The sequence below is a fragment of the Periplaneta americana genome, chromosome 14, assembly GCF_040183065.1.
Source record: "Periplaneta americana isolate PAMFEO1 chromosome 14, P.americana_PAMFEO1_priV1, whole genome shotgun sequence".
Classification (NCBI taxonomy): domain Eukaryota; kingdom Metazoa; phylum Arthropoda; class Insecta; order Blattodea; family Blattidae; genus Periplaneta; species Periplaneta americana.
Genome location: NC_091130.1, coordinates 33,888,097 through 33,901,551, shown reverse-complemented (window position 1 = coordinate 33,901,551; position 13,455 = coordinate 33,888,097). Strand labels below are relative to the sequence as shown.

General features: G+C 36.4%; 1 protein-coding gene across 1 annotated transcript in view; it reads right to left on the bottom strand.

The window, feature by feature from the left end:
- Fife (regulating synaptic membrane exocytosis protein fife) overlaps positions 1-13,455 on the bottom strand; it is a 1,049,884-nt gene that overhangs the window by 927 nt on the left and 1,035,502 nt on the right. Inside the window, exons 24-25 of the mRNA XM_069845197.1 lie at positions 9,132-9,222; positions 3,797-4,014 (exon numbers count right to left, since the gene is read on the bottom strand). Coding sequence (XP_069701298.1) covers positions 3,797-4,014; positions 9,132-9,222 — 309 coding nt within the window. The remainder of the gene's footprint in view (positions 1-3,796; positions 4,015-9,131; positions 9,223-13,455) is intronic.

Here is a 13,455-nt window from a genome sequence, read left to right as displayed (position 1 = left end):
GTACTGCATTATTTTATTACTACTATTAGTATTATTATTAATATTATTATCATTATTATTATTATTATTATTATTATTATCATTATTATTACTATCCTTATTTATTGTTATTATTATTATTATTATTATTATTATTATTATTATTATTATTATTATTATTATTATCAATAATTGTCTTATTTTTTTATACTTTGTATGTCTCATTTATTTTGACCTGCTGTTCACATTTTACTATGCTTTTTCCTTTCTTTCTGTATGTTATATATTATGTCTGATTTCTACTTACTTGTTGTTTACATTTTATTATTATTATCTTATTCAGTTTTGTGTGTACTTTGTAAATTTGTAGTGTTTTTTTGTAACGCAGTTTTACTCCTGGTTGAGTGTTAGAGAAGGCTGTATGGTCTTAACTCTGCCAGGTTAAATAAATCATTGTTATTATTATTATTATTATTATTATTATTATTATGGCAATGCTTGCTACCGTCACTGAGGCATTATTATTATTATTATTATTATTATTATTATTATTATTATTATTACTATCAAATATTTTAATTGTTATAGTCAATATGCCAGACGTCAAGATCTTGATTATTCAATTTTTTGTAAGATAATTAATTGTGAAATTCATTGTGAATTTTTCTTAAACAATATCAGTCTTCGTATTCCTACAAATGGATTAAGATTTCAAAAACATTTTTACACTAGAAATTCAAAATTTCTTTTTCCGGTCTGAAGATGCATAAAGACTGCCAATTTGCATGTAATTAATTTAGATCCATTTAAGGTATAGTATTTACGCGAGTGCTTTAACAACAATGATTATGGTTGCTAACTTGGTGAGTTAGTAGGCCTATCTAGGAGTATAGAAAGTTTAATTTTTTAAGTCTGATGATTCTGATCAGTGATCACAGATCACACACAGATTCAGATCAGTAATCACAGCTGACAGAGGGGTGATTCTGAGCAGTGATCACAGATCACATACAAATTCAGACTGAGTGGTGATTCTGATCAGTAATCACAGCTGACAGAGTTGTGATTCTGAGCAATGATCACAGATCACATACAAATTCAGACTGAGTGGTGATTCTGAGCAGTGATCACAGATCACACACAGATTCAGACTGAGTGGTGATTCTGAGCAGTGATCGCAGATCACATACAGATTCTGACTGTATGGTGATTCTGATCAGTGATCACAGCTGACAGAGTGGTGATTCTGATCAGTGATCACAGATCACATACAGATTTTGACTGAGTGGTGATTCTGAACAGTGATCACAGATCACACACAGATTCTGATTGAGTGGTGATTCTGATCAGTGATCACAGATCACATACGGATTCAGACTGAGTGGTGAATCTGAACAGTGATCTTCTGAACAGTGATCACAGATCACACACAGATTCTGATTGAGTGGTGATTCTGAACAGTGATCACAGATCACACACAGATTCTGATTGAGTGGTGATTCTGATCAGTGATCACAGATCACACACAGATTCAGACTGAGTGGTGAATCTGAACAGTGATCTTCTGAACAGTGATCACAGATCACACACAGATTCTGATTGAGTGGTGATTCTGAACAGTGATCACAGATCACTCACAGATTCTGATTGAGTGGTGATTCTGAACAGTGATCACAGATCACACACAGATTCTGATTGAGTGGTGATTCTGATCAGTGATCACAGATCACATACAGATTTTGACTTAGTGGTGATTCTGAACAGTGATCATAGATCACACACAGATTCTGATTGAGTGGTGATTCTGATCAGTGATCACAGATCACAGATTTTGACTGAGTGGTGATTCTGAACAGTGATCATAGATCACAACAGATTCAGACTGAGTGGTGATTCTGAACAGTGATCACAGATCACACACAGATTCTGATTGAGTGGTGATTCTGATCAGTGATCACAGATCACATACAGATTCAGACTGAGTGGTGATTCTGAACAGTGATCACAGATCACACACAGATTCTGATTGAGTGGTGATTCTGATCAGTGATCACAGATCACATACAGATTCAGACTGAGTGGTGAATCTGAACAGTGATCTTCTGAACAGTGATCACAGATCACACACAGATTCTGATTGAGTGGTGATTCTGAACAGTGACCACAGATCACACACAGATTCTGATTGAGTGGTGATTCTGAACAGTGACCACAGATCACACACAGATTCTGATTGAGTGGTGATTCTGATCAGTGATCACAGATCACATACAGATTCTGACTGAGTGGTGAATCTGAACAGTGATCTTCTGAACAGTGATCACAGATCACACACAGATTCTGATTGAGTGGTGATTCTGAACAGTGATCACAGATCACTCACAGATTCTGATTGAGTGGTGATTCTGAACAGTGATCACAGATCACACACAGATTCTGATTGAGTGGTGATTCTGATCAGTGATCACAGATCACATACAGATTCAGACTGAGTGGTGATTCTGAACAGTGATCACAGATCACACACAGATTCTGATTGAGTGGTGATTCTGATCAGTGATCACAGATCACATACAGATTCAGACTGAGTGGTGAATCTGAACAGTGATCTTCTGAACAGTGATCACAGATCACACACAGATTCTGATTGAGTGGTGATTCTGAACAGTGACCACAGATCACACACAGATTCTGATTGAGTGGTGATTCTGAACAGTGACCACAGATCACACACAGATTCTGATTGAGTGGTGATTCTGATCAGTGATCACAGATCACATACAGATTCTGACTGAGTGGTGAATCTGAACAGTGATCTTCTGAACAGTGATCACAGATCACACACAGATTCTGATTGAGTGGTGATTCTGAACAGTGATCACAGATCACTCACAGATTCTGATTGAGTGGTGATTCTGAACAGTGATCACAGATCACACACAGATTCTGATTGAGTGGTGATTCTGATCAGTGATCACAGATCACAGATTTTGACTGAGTGGTGATTCTGAACAGTGATCACAGATCACAACAGATTCAGACTGAGTGGTGATTCTGAACAGTGATCACAGATCACACATAGATTCTGATTGAGTGGTGATTCTGATCAGTGATCACAGATCACACAGATTCTGATTGAGTGGTGATTCTGAACAGTGATCACAGATCACACACAGATTCCGATTGAGTGGTGATTCTGAACAGTGATCACAGATCACACACAGATTCTGATTGAGTGGTGATTCTGATCAGTGATCACAGATCACATACAGATTCAGACTGAGTGGTGATTCTGAACAGTGATCACAGATCACACACAGATTCTGATTGAGTGGTGATTCCGATCAGTGATCACAGATCACATACAGATTCTGACTGAGTGATGATTCTGATCAGTGATCACTAGGAACAGGAAGTTCATGCATTTGCATATATTCTTCCATTGGCTGTAATTATTTGCTGATTAATTATCTACACGAATCATCAACATTTAAGCTTATCAAACCAAATTTTATGTTGCATAGATTTGTATATTTTGGCTTTTTTTTATAAATGCATAATACTTCATGATATTTATATTATCGCGGCATATTTTCGTATTTAAGCTCGTTAAAGCTGATTTTATGGTGTATACAAATGCATAGTTTGGATATTTTAAATAAAAGATGTTTTCCTGTCCATAATACTCCTCGACTTTCATGCTCCTTCTTGTCTACTGCAGGGGACTTGCTCCATCATGTTATATCTAAGTAGGTGAACATTGACTTTATACTATATCGATGGAGCAGTAAATCATTCAATGGACTACCTTCCTTACCTGGCATACTCTCACGGGCCTCGCAAGCAATATTGCGGGCACAAACCACCTCAACTTCAAGCTGTCCTTTGGTCATGAGCAGTCCCAATTTGATCTCTCCATAGTGGCCAGTAGTGAGACGGTAACCTCGTGGGTGAATCTGACCTGGACCTAATGTCACTTCTGGTAACAGCTTCACATCATCGTCATCAAGAATAGCATCTGTAGGTGCTGTTCCCCTGTAATGTAATAAATGTAAGCACAATAAAGCCTCAATCATCCATTGTAATGAAGACATTATGGTGAATGGTTAATAAAAATATCAGAAAAATCTGTATCACAAAGTGCACAATACAATACAGTAAAATCCCTTGTATCCGACACCCAAATAAGCGGCAATATCAAAACAACGGCACTTCTGGCTAGGCCAAAAAAAAATTAATTCATGCGAAAGGGAAGAGTCGAAGATGTGAGTGGTTTTCGTGGATCGCACATGCCACATATTGTTTACTCTTTACATCATTCACGCGTGAAAACATAGACATAAAACCCTGTTCTGTCCCTAGAGATCAGTAAACTGTCATTTGGACCTTGCAAACAATTCGCAAAGATGATATCTTTAAATTTACCACTTGAACTCGTCCGTTCGAAAGAGTGTTGGACAAGTCTAAATAAGAAAGTGTAAAATTCTCTTCCTACAGCCCGTAAAAGTTTGATTCGAGTGATAGATAGTATAAATAAACAAGAAGACATTAGAGATATGTTAAAGAGGTTCAAATCATCGAGCACTACTTCATCTTCACAGTTGCGACATTGGTTACACTGCTGTTCATGTCACATGGCCGCTATTTAAAATTGTCATAAGGTTACGAAAACGTTTAGTATTTTTTATGCTATTATGCATTATAATAAATTACGAACTGATGAATGTACATTACCGTAATCAGTACTAAAAATAAACATTTACGTATTTCAAAACTTTATTTTTAAATATCTATATAGGCAATATGAAAATTACTAAATTTAAACATGGAAAAAAATGTTTGTGCAGTACAGTCTGTCTTTACATAATCTATAAACGTATTTTCCAATTATCTGGCAAAATCAGTTAACTGGCACTGGCTTTGTCCCATAGTTGCCGGATACGAGGAATTTTACTGTATTTTGAAGTTCCTGCTATAATGCAATAAATTACTGTTGTCTGTGCAATGCTTAGGATTATGCTGGAAAAAAATTCGACTGACCTTTCTCTACACTGAACTACAGAGCGTTTTGAGTCAAGATATCCACTCATTACGAGTGGTCACGCAGTCTCCGCATGCTATATGGATTGCCTGTCTCCCGCCAAATGGTCACTGTAATTTGTGGCAAAATAAAATCTATAATATTGAAATAAAAGAATTACCTTATTACAGTAATTGCTGGAAATGGTGACCTTCGGCATTCAAGTATGCTTGACGTCACTTCAGCACATTCGCGGACACTTTCTGTAGTTCATTTTCACTTATGTGATGCACTATACGGGTTTTGTACAGTTTTAACTTCAACAATTTAGTGGCATTTGAACTGAGGTTTTTGGCATCCCTACTTCCTGGACTAATCTGGGCAAAGATTTGTGACAGCTTCGTTCTAATCGAAAATTTATTTCATCAGAGATGCACTGAACACTGACTTGAGAGTCGTGGAAATCTGCTGTAATAGCGAGAGGCATAACACTGGAACTCGCATTATTCCCACCCACCAACCAGTTTTCATGGTAAGGGGGGACATCTTGGCTCGAAAGCTCTGTACATGACAATAACAATAGGTCTACATATCAAACATGGCAAATGGAAACATTTTCCACTTAAAGGAAAAAGATGGTTAAATATAGTGAAAATTAGATTTTTAAAATTTATTTTCCTTTAGAGTACTCTTTGATATGTGAAAAATATATTACACAAATTTAATGCGCATTTAATTTGTCGGTCCAATGCCAAAACCACGAATGTGCAAAAACTTACTTTTGAGATAAATGCATTTTAACATTCAAAGTGCTTGGAAAAATCAGGTTTTATAATTACGTTTATGTTTTCACTGCCAAAATGTGCCATTTCTTAGGGCATACAATTACTTCCTTTGTTTCATACTTTAAGGACAATTTAAGCAATTGTTCACATTAGTTTTTTCTTGGCATGGCAGGATTGAAGAATGTTTAAAGTTCTTTTTGCAGACTTTGTAAACTAATTGCGAAATTAATGGTTTTCATGTATTTTAGAGGAATAATGTAGGGACATATTAATTATTATGAAATTAATTTTATAGAAATTTTTATCTTCATTCTTACTTTCGAAAGAATTCTGTTACTGGTACCAGGGCCACCGACAGAATTTTTGGGCCCCTATGCAATACTGTACTCGGACCCCGGTTGAAAAAAGTAACAATTACAAGTTACCAGTTATTCTAACCACAATAATTATTTGCAAAATAAGTAAAAGATAACCACATACACAGATACGAACCTAAAAATATACAATTTTATTACAATGAAAACTTTTAGCAAAATTTCATATTAGCACAATATATTATATTCATAAACACCTGTAATTTCTAACTTGCAGTCCAACATCAACAAACAACTCTTCTTGACTTCACTGATGTAAAATCATCAATTATATCACCAAAACTTAAAGACCTAGCAAGATCGCTCTCCAGACTAAGGAGGCCAACGTTACTCAGTCATTATTGACACATTGTTTATCTGAATACATTTTTATTTCCTTCATTTTGCTGAAGGATCTTTCAGCATCAGCAACTGTCACAGGAATTGTATAGAATATTTTAATGACTATACAAATAGTTGGAAATAAACTGTCCAGTTTTAATTCCCTCAGACTATTTAGAAGATTCATAGGTTTCTGTGAGGTTGGCTCTAAATTAGAGGCATGAATTGATTTTAAATATTTCGGCTCATCACTGATCTCTTTGTTAATGTCTTCATAATATTTTTCACGCAGTCTAGCACCCATATTAATATCTTCCAATTTTTTCTGTCTCTCCTTGTGCTTCTCAGCTCCCTACTTATGTGTGTACTTGTCCATTATGCAGTTAAACTATAACCGGTAACACTAATGAACAGAAGGTACTAGACAAACGACAACGAAAAGACGAAAGTTTCAACACGAAACATGCAATGTAGATACTGAAAAGGAAACGTGATCCTGTGACGTCAGTTTGGGAGTGTCCATTAGCATATTGCGGTGGTAGTTAAAAAGCACAAGCCAATAAATAATTTAACGTGTTCAGTACAAGAGATGGGAACATAGTTCAGGCAAATGCAGGGGCCCTCAAGTGTCGTGTTGGTGAAAGTTAATGCGGGAAATTGATATTCTATTATATAAAAGTCAAATATCTACATATAAAGTGGTAATTTGCATTAATTCTACTACTGTTGAGTTAATATGTCAAATTTATGTAACAAATGTTCTTACAAAATAATTATTCGTGATAATAAAAAGTAAACAGACTCAATCTGATGGGTCCTTATTACTCATGGGCCCATATGCACTCGCCCCCTTTGCCCCCCCCCCTTCTCGGTGGCCCTGATTGGTACATACAGTGGAACAAATATTATTTTGATCAAAAAAAGATAAATTTTTATTAAACAAGATAATATTCTTCACATAAAGAAAAGCTCAAAGTATTGAAAATACTGAGAAATATGAAAGAACACAATCACTATTCATACTTAGAGTCTTGATCTGTGTAAGGCTCAGGTATGTCATCATGAATGTTTCTATCGTATTTCAGCAACTTGTAAGATCCATGATACTCCCTCAGTATGGCCAAGACCCCCACTCATTACTTTGAGCTCCTGGAACTTGACTTCAGCAATGGACAGATCTCCACTGTAGACTTTTGGGAGTGGACCCTCACTTTGGCTGCCTCTTGGTCTCTTCAGATTGACTTGATGTAAATCAGATTTGGAATTATCTTTAAAAAAATATTTGTTTTGGTTCTGTTCCTACACAATGCTACCAACAAACACTTCTTCATGGAATATTTTTTTTAGCCTTTCTTACAAAAATCACTTAAAGGCGTCAAAGTCATTATGAAGCATAGTTTTCACAAGAAACGGCGAAGGTTTGTTTCGGATAGTACAAATTAGTTTTGCCTATCCTTTAGAACTAAACTGAAACATGTTTTGATTTCTTTTCTATCTTGAAATGTATAGAATCACATTCAATTTCGAATTGTGAATAACTCGGAATTGAATGACCATTCACTTATGTGACTTTGGCATAAGAATCTACACACCATACAGACTCAGAAAGTGCACTTAGGTGAAAATGCGAAATTTTGCACATTCTAATTACGGTCAAAGATTGTATAACGATTTTATAAAGAGGAATCCTATACTAAAATTATTAAACAATACATAATTCAAAAAACAAGTGATTGAACTGTTTTTAAAATTATAATCATGTTAATTCTTATCCTTATCTATAATGAACACCGATCAAAATACCCCTCATTTCTCGTGAAAAACAACAACTGAATAGACTACAGTGCTTTATGTTGTCAGCAAACAGCTGGATACATTAAGAAGATTGATTGATTGATTGATTCTTATCCTTTATTTTTTGTCATTTTAACAATGTCGAATTCTTAACTTATTATGTTTATGTATAGGCTATGTACCGTTTGTCTGTTTGTTTGTTTTTGTTTTTTATTTTTTATTCTTTTTGAATTTTATGTGTAATTACAGTTAACAGTTTAATCACAGTTGTGATTATTATTATTATTATTATTATTATTATTAATATTATTATTATTATTATTATTATTATTATTATTATTATTACTACTACTACTACTACTATCATTATTATTACTCTTTCATTTTTTTTTCTTCTACCCAGTTTTCATTATTGGTCACACCCAACCTCAAGCATCTTGCTTTTTCGGGTGTAGCCCAGTTACAATTTATTTATACAACAGTTTGTAATACCGGTATATATTTGAATATGAGACTGGCAATCAATTTTGAATTTTGAAGAATATTCACAATATACGAGTATTGTGATAGTATTGTAAAATCTTTTGTTAATGTATGTAATTTTTTTGCTTGTAATAAAAAATAAAATAATAAATTGTCAAATTGTACAAGGTTTTTTAATGACACTAAACTCTGGCTGCAATTTCTCGTAACTTTTAACTTTTCTCTTTATTCCATACAAAAAGTTATATCTCTGGAAATATTAATATTACATGCATGATATTTGATACACGCGTTCTTTAGGCTACTAGACAATTATTCACTGGAACAGAAATTTCTCATTTTGTTGTATTCCAAATATATGCCTAAAATCCTTACCCTGTCTTATCCTCGTCATCTGATGGACTGCTGCAACCAATCCCTTGTTTCTCCGGTAGATCCAACATAGATTCTCTCCTGTCCTTGTGCCCTGAAGCAAACCAAAGCATTTAGAAACCAATCAAACATGACACCTCTTTCGCAGGTAAAACAGATTTCTGGTTTGCTTTCAAAAGACAAATCAAGATCGTCTGCACATATATACTGAATGGCATTCAGAATAATTTACCCTGTCCTAACGCATTTATAATGGCTGGCATTATCACCTATTAAACAATTACTGCATATTATTCTAGCTATGTGTACAGCAAATTCTCTATTATTTATGTGTGAATTATCTGGTTTGCGGGGTTATCCATGCATCATTAGTTTATTTTACTCTACTTTTGTGAATCAAGCTTGAAATTCGAATGGGCGTTTCTCAAAGTGACCTTGTAAAAGACAGTATGTCCATAACAAGCCACCTGTTTCCGCTTTATTTACTGACGCAAATCTAATTGTAACATGTTTAATTTATAAGACTTATAAATTACAATGTATATTTCTCAACTGATGGCCAGACGAAAGATTATTGATTAGTTCAACACTTGTAGTAATTGATCACTACAATCCAGAAAATTTTGACTGGAGCCCTCTGAGGAACAAGATTATTTTACGGGCCACAATGGCTTTCTAGTTTTACTTCTCTCTCAAGGGAAGCCATACTAAGGATATTCTTTTCCTTTTTATTTTTTTTTAGCTGGTTATTTTACGACGCTGTATCAACTACAAGGTTATTTAGCGTCGATGGGATTGGTGATAGCGAAATGGTATTTGGAGAGATGAGGTCGAGGATTCGTCACAGATTACCTGACATTAGCCTTAAGGTTGGGGAAAACCTCGGAAAAACCCCAACCAGGTAACAGCCCAAGCGGGAATCGAACCCGCGCCCGAGTGCAACTCTGGATCAGCAGGCAAGCATCTTAGTCGACTGAGCTATGCTGGTGGTCTCTTTTCCTTCTTATTCTCCTTGGCTCCACAGCCCCTGAAGGGCCGTGGCCTCTTTATTGAAGATTTTGTCATCCTATAAAATTCATTGCTTTTGGGCAGGTTTGAACACATGAACCTTATACAGTGGCTAATATAGTGACCACTGACCACCAAGGAAGACTTTGTTTCAGATATGAAACCATTTTAGATATTCAAAAGATAAAGTGAACTCAAAAGTTTAATTCGAACTTCGAATTTATGGAAACTAATGACATGAAAAATCTATATTTTCTGGAGGGAGTAGGCAGCAATGTAAACTCGAATATTAATAGACTTTATATTATATTTTCAAAGCATTCGTAGCATATTCAATGTTTTGTCGAATTTTAACATTCCTACAATGTCTACATTTGTAACTATAATTTTAAAAATGTGATACCTTAATTCTGGGCCACAATACATTAATTTTAAACTGGAACATGGTAACAATAATTTTTTCCGCATCAATATTAGTGTGAATCACGTTACATTTTCAGTAGACTAATTAACATTTTCCTCAAAGAACAACTATTTTATCCAAAGTATCTATACAGGGTGATTCAGAAAGAAAGGCCCCTATGTTGAGGATGGATGATTCTAAAGGGAAAACATATATGTCTTATTTTCGATGGTTTTGGAGAAAACCAATTAAAACCATGAGGATTGGGAACAATGCAGGTGATAGCTCAATAAGAGATCATTACCTGTATGTTATGTCTAATTGTCCATTTCTCTTTACATTAACATGTCCAAAAAATGTCACCATCAACTTCGATGCATTTTGCAGCTTGTCTAGGAGATGCTATGTTGCTAATTTGAGCTGAATTGGACATTTCTTAAGTGATCACAAACATTTAAAACGTGTGCAAGCAATTGGTCCCTTCTTGTTTCACTTTGCACCTGAAGATTTCACTCTTTAGCCAATCCCATAAACATTAATCCAACGGTATAAGGTCGGAAAATGAGGATGGACTGGGGAATTCAGATAGATGGGCAGAAACTCCTAGACCTAAGGTTCGCAGACGACATCATCCTGTTTGCAACTTCCGCGGATAAATTAAGTCGAGGCATACAAGAATTAGCCCAGCAGAGTAAGAAAGCTGGACTGGAACTAAATCTCCAGAAAACAAAACTAATGACCAACAGCAACGAGGAAAATATTCAAATAAACAATAGAGAACTAGAATACGTCACCGAATACACTTAGCTAGGACAAATAGTGACATTCAACAACGCTACCCGCAAAGAAGTCCAGAGATGCATTTCGGCAGCATGGTCAAAATTCTGGAGTCTGAGATTTATCCTCACAAGCCAAGAATACAGTATAAGAATGAAAAAAGATATACTGGACAGCTGCATCCTTCCTCTCCTACTATATGGAGCCTAAACCTGGGCTCTAACAGACAGAGAAAGAAAAATATTAGGAACATGCCAAAGAAAGTTGGAGAGAAAGATTCTTGGCGTCAGCCTCCATGACAGAATCCGCAACGAAGACCTGAGGAAGATGACAGGCATCAAAGACGCAGCAACATCAGCCACCTATATCAAATGGAAGTGGGCGGTCCACGTCATGAGGATGGACCACAACAGATGGGCGTACAAAACAATAGCCTGGGACCCAAGAACCGGACAAAGGAGCGTAAGCCGACAGAAAAAAAGATAGGCGGACGATCTGAAACTTCACGTTGGATCCAACTGGACGACAACAGTCAAGGACCGCCGAGAGTGGAGACTACTGACAGATGCAGCATCAAAAGAATGAGGATCTTTCCGGAACTGGCTATGCAGGAATGCCAGAATAGCCACCTTGCCAGCCAAGAGGCCCTTGCCCTACAGGGATTCTACGGGCTAATTCTAATTCTAATAAGGTTGGGTAACCTCTGTGGCCAAATGACATCATGTTGACATACTCTGCATGTGTAAAGACTAGTGGCATTATAACTTGAGTACATGTATTAGTACTTCGTAAACTGCTTCAATCTTGTATGACTTGAGGCTTTCCCAGCGTTTGATATAGAATAACTCTTCTCGGGTTCTCAGCCAGGTGAGTTGGAGATTAGCTTCCAAGCTTTCTGCCATCTTCTTCAGGGATGAAGTGTGTGGGACCACGTCTAGCCAGTATATATGCAAAAGTAGGGCTTCCCGCTGCGGGCCAATCAGGAGCTAGTTCCTAGTCCCAACCGCCAGGCGCATTCTGGTTGGTGGACGCGGCAGCCAATCAGGAGCTACTTGCTGGTCCCAACTGTCTGCCATGTGCTGGTGGTCTAAGCGTATTGATGGCAAGTTTCCATGCTGTACTCAGCTGTAGACCCCCGTCTCTGATTGGCCCGCGGCGGGAAGCCCTACTTTTGCATATATACCAGCTAGACGTGGTCCCACATCACTTCATCCCTGAAGAAGATGGCAGAGCTAGCCGTCGAAAGCTTGGAAGCTAATCTCCAACTCACCTGGCTGAGAACCCGAGAAGAGTTATTCTGCTTCAATCTTTCTGCTACAAACTCGAAGTCAGCAAGCCAGAATGGTAAGATTCATCCCTCCATGCGCAAGTAACATGCGAGACATGCAGGTGACCAACATGACAAAAGCAATAGTACAACTTTATGTCGTTTTCCTTCCATCTGCATCAATGTGAGTGATTATGCAGAGGAAGAAAAGGAAACCCGCACCTGTCATTTTCAAACAGTTGTTTCTCGGAAACCATTAAGAATAAGACAGATGTTTATACAATGTTTTCTCTTTAGAATCGCCCATACTATCACTCCTCAATATATGACCCTTTCCTCGTGAATTACTCTCTATACAGGGCGTTCTGAAAAAGAGTTCCAAATTTAGAGAGGAAGGTAGCATGCATCAAAGCAAGAGATAAAAGTTCTACAAACATGAGTTCTAAAATTAATATCTTCTGTGAAATGAGCAAATGTTTACCATCGTTGTAAGAGTAGAATATATTCCACTGTGAGCTCTTTTGCAAGAAACAAATGAGGAAACAGAATGCAACCGTTTGTCATTATGTATTAGTTTCGTATCTGTTGAATAGGGCCATGTTTTGTTTCTTGCTCAAGAGCTCACAGTAAAAGATATGTTGCTCTTACAGTAATGGTAAACATTTTGTTCATTCCTCAGCACACATTAATTTTAGGACCAATGTTACTGTTACAACAAAACATGTTCCGATTCAACAGATACGAAACTAACTTACCCAACTGGTATAACGATAATTACTGCAGTGTAGAATTAATTTACATAAGAACTTTAACGTAATGTCGTCTACTTAAGTGTCCTCTTGATACAAACACAAACAAAGGTATGCTGTGTA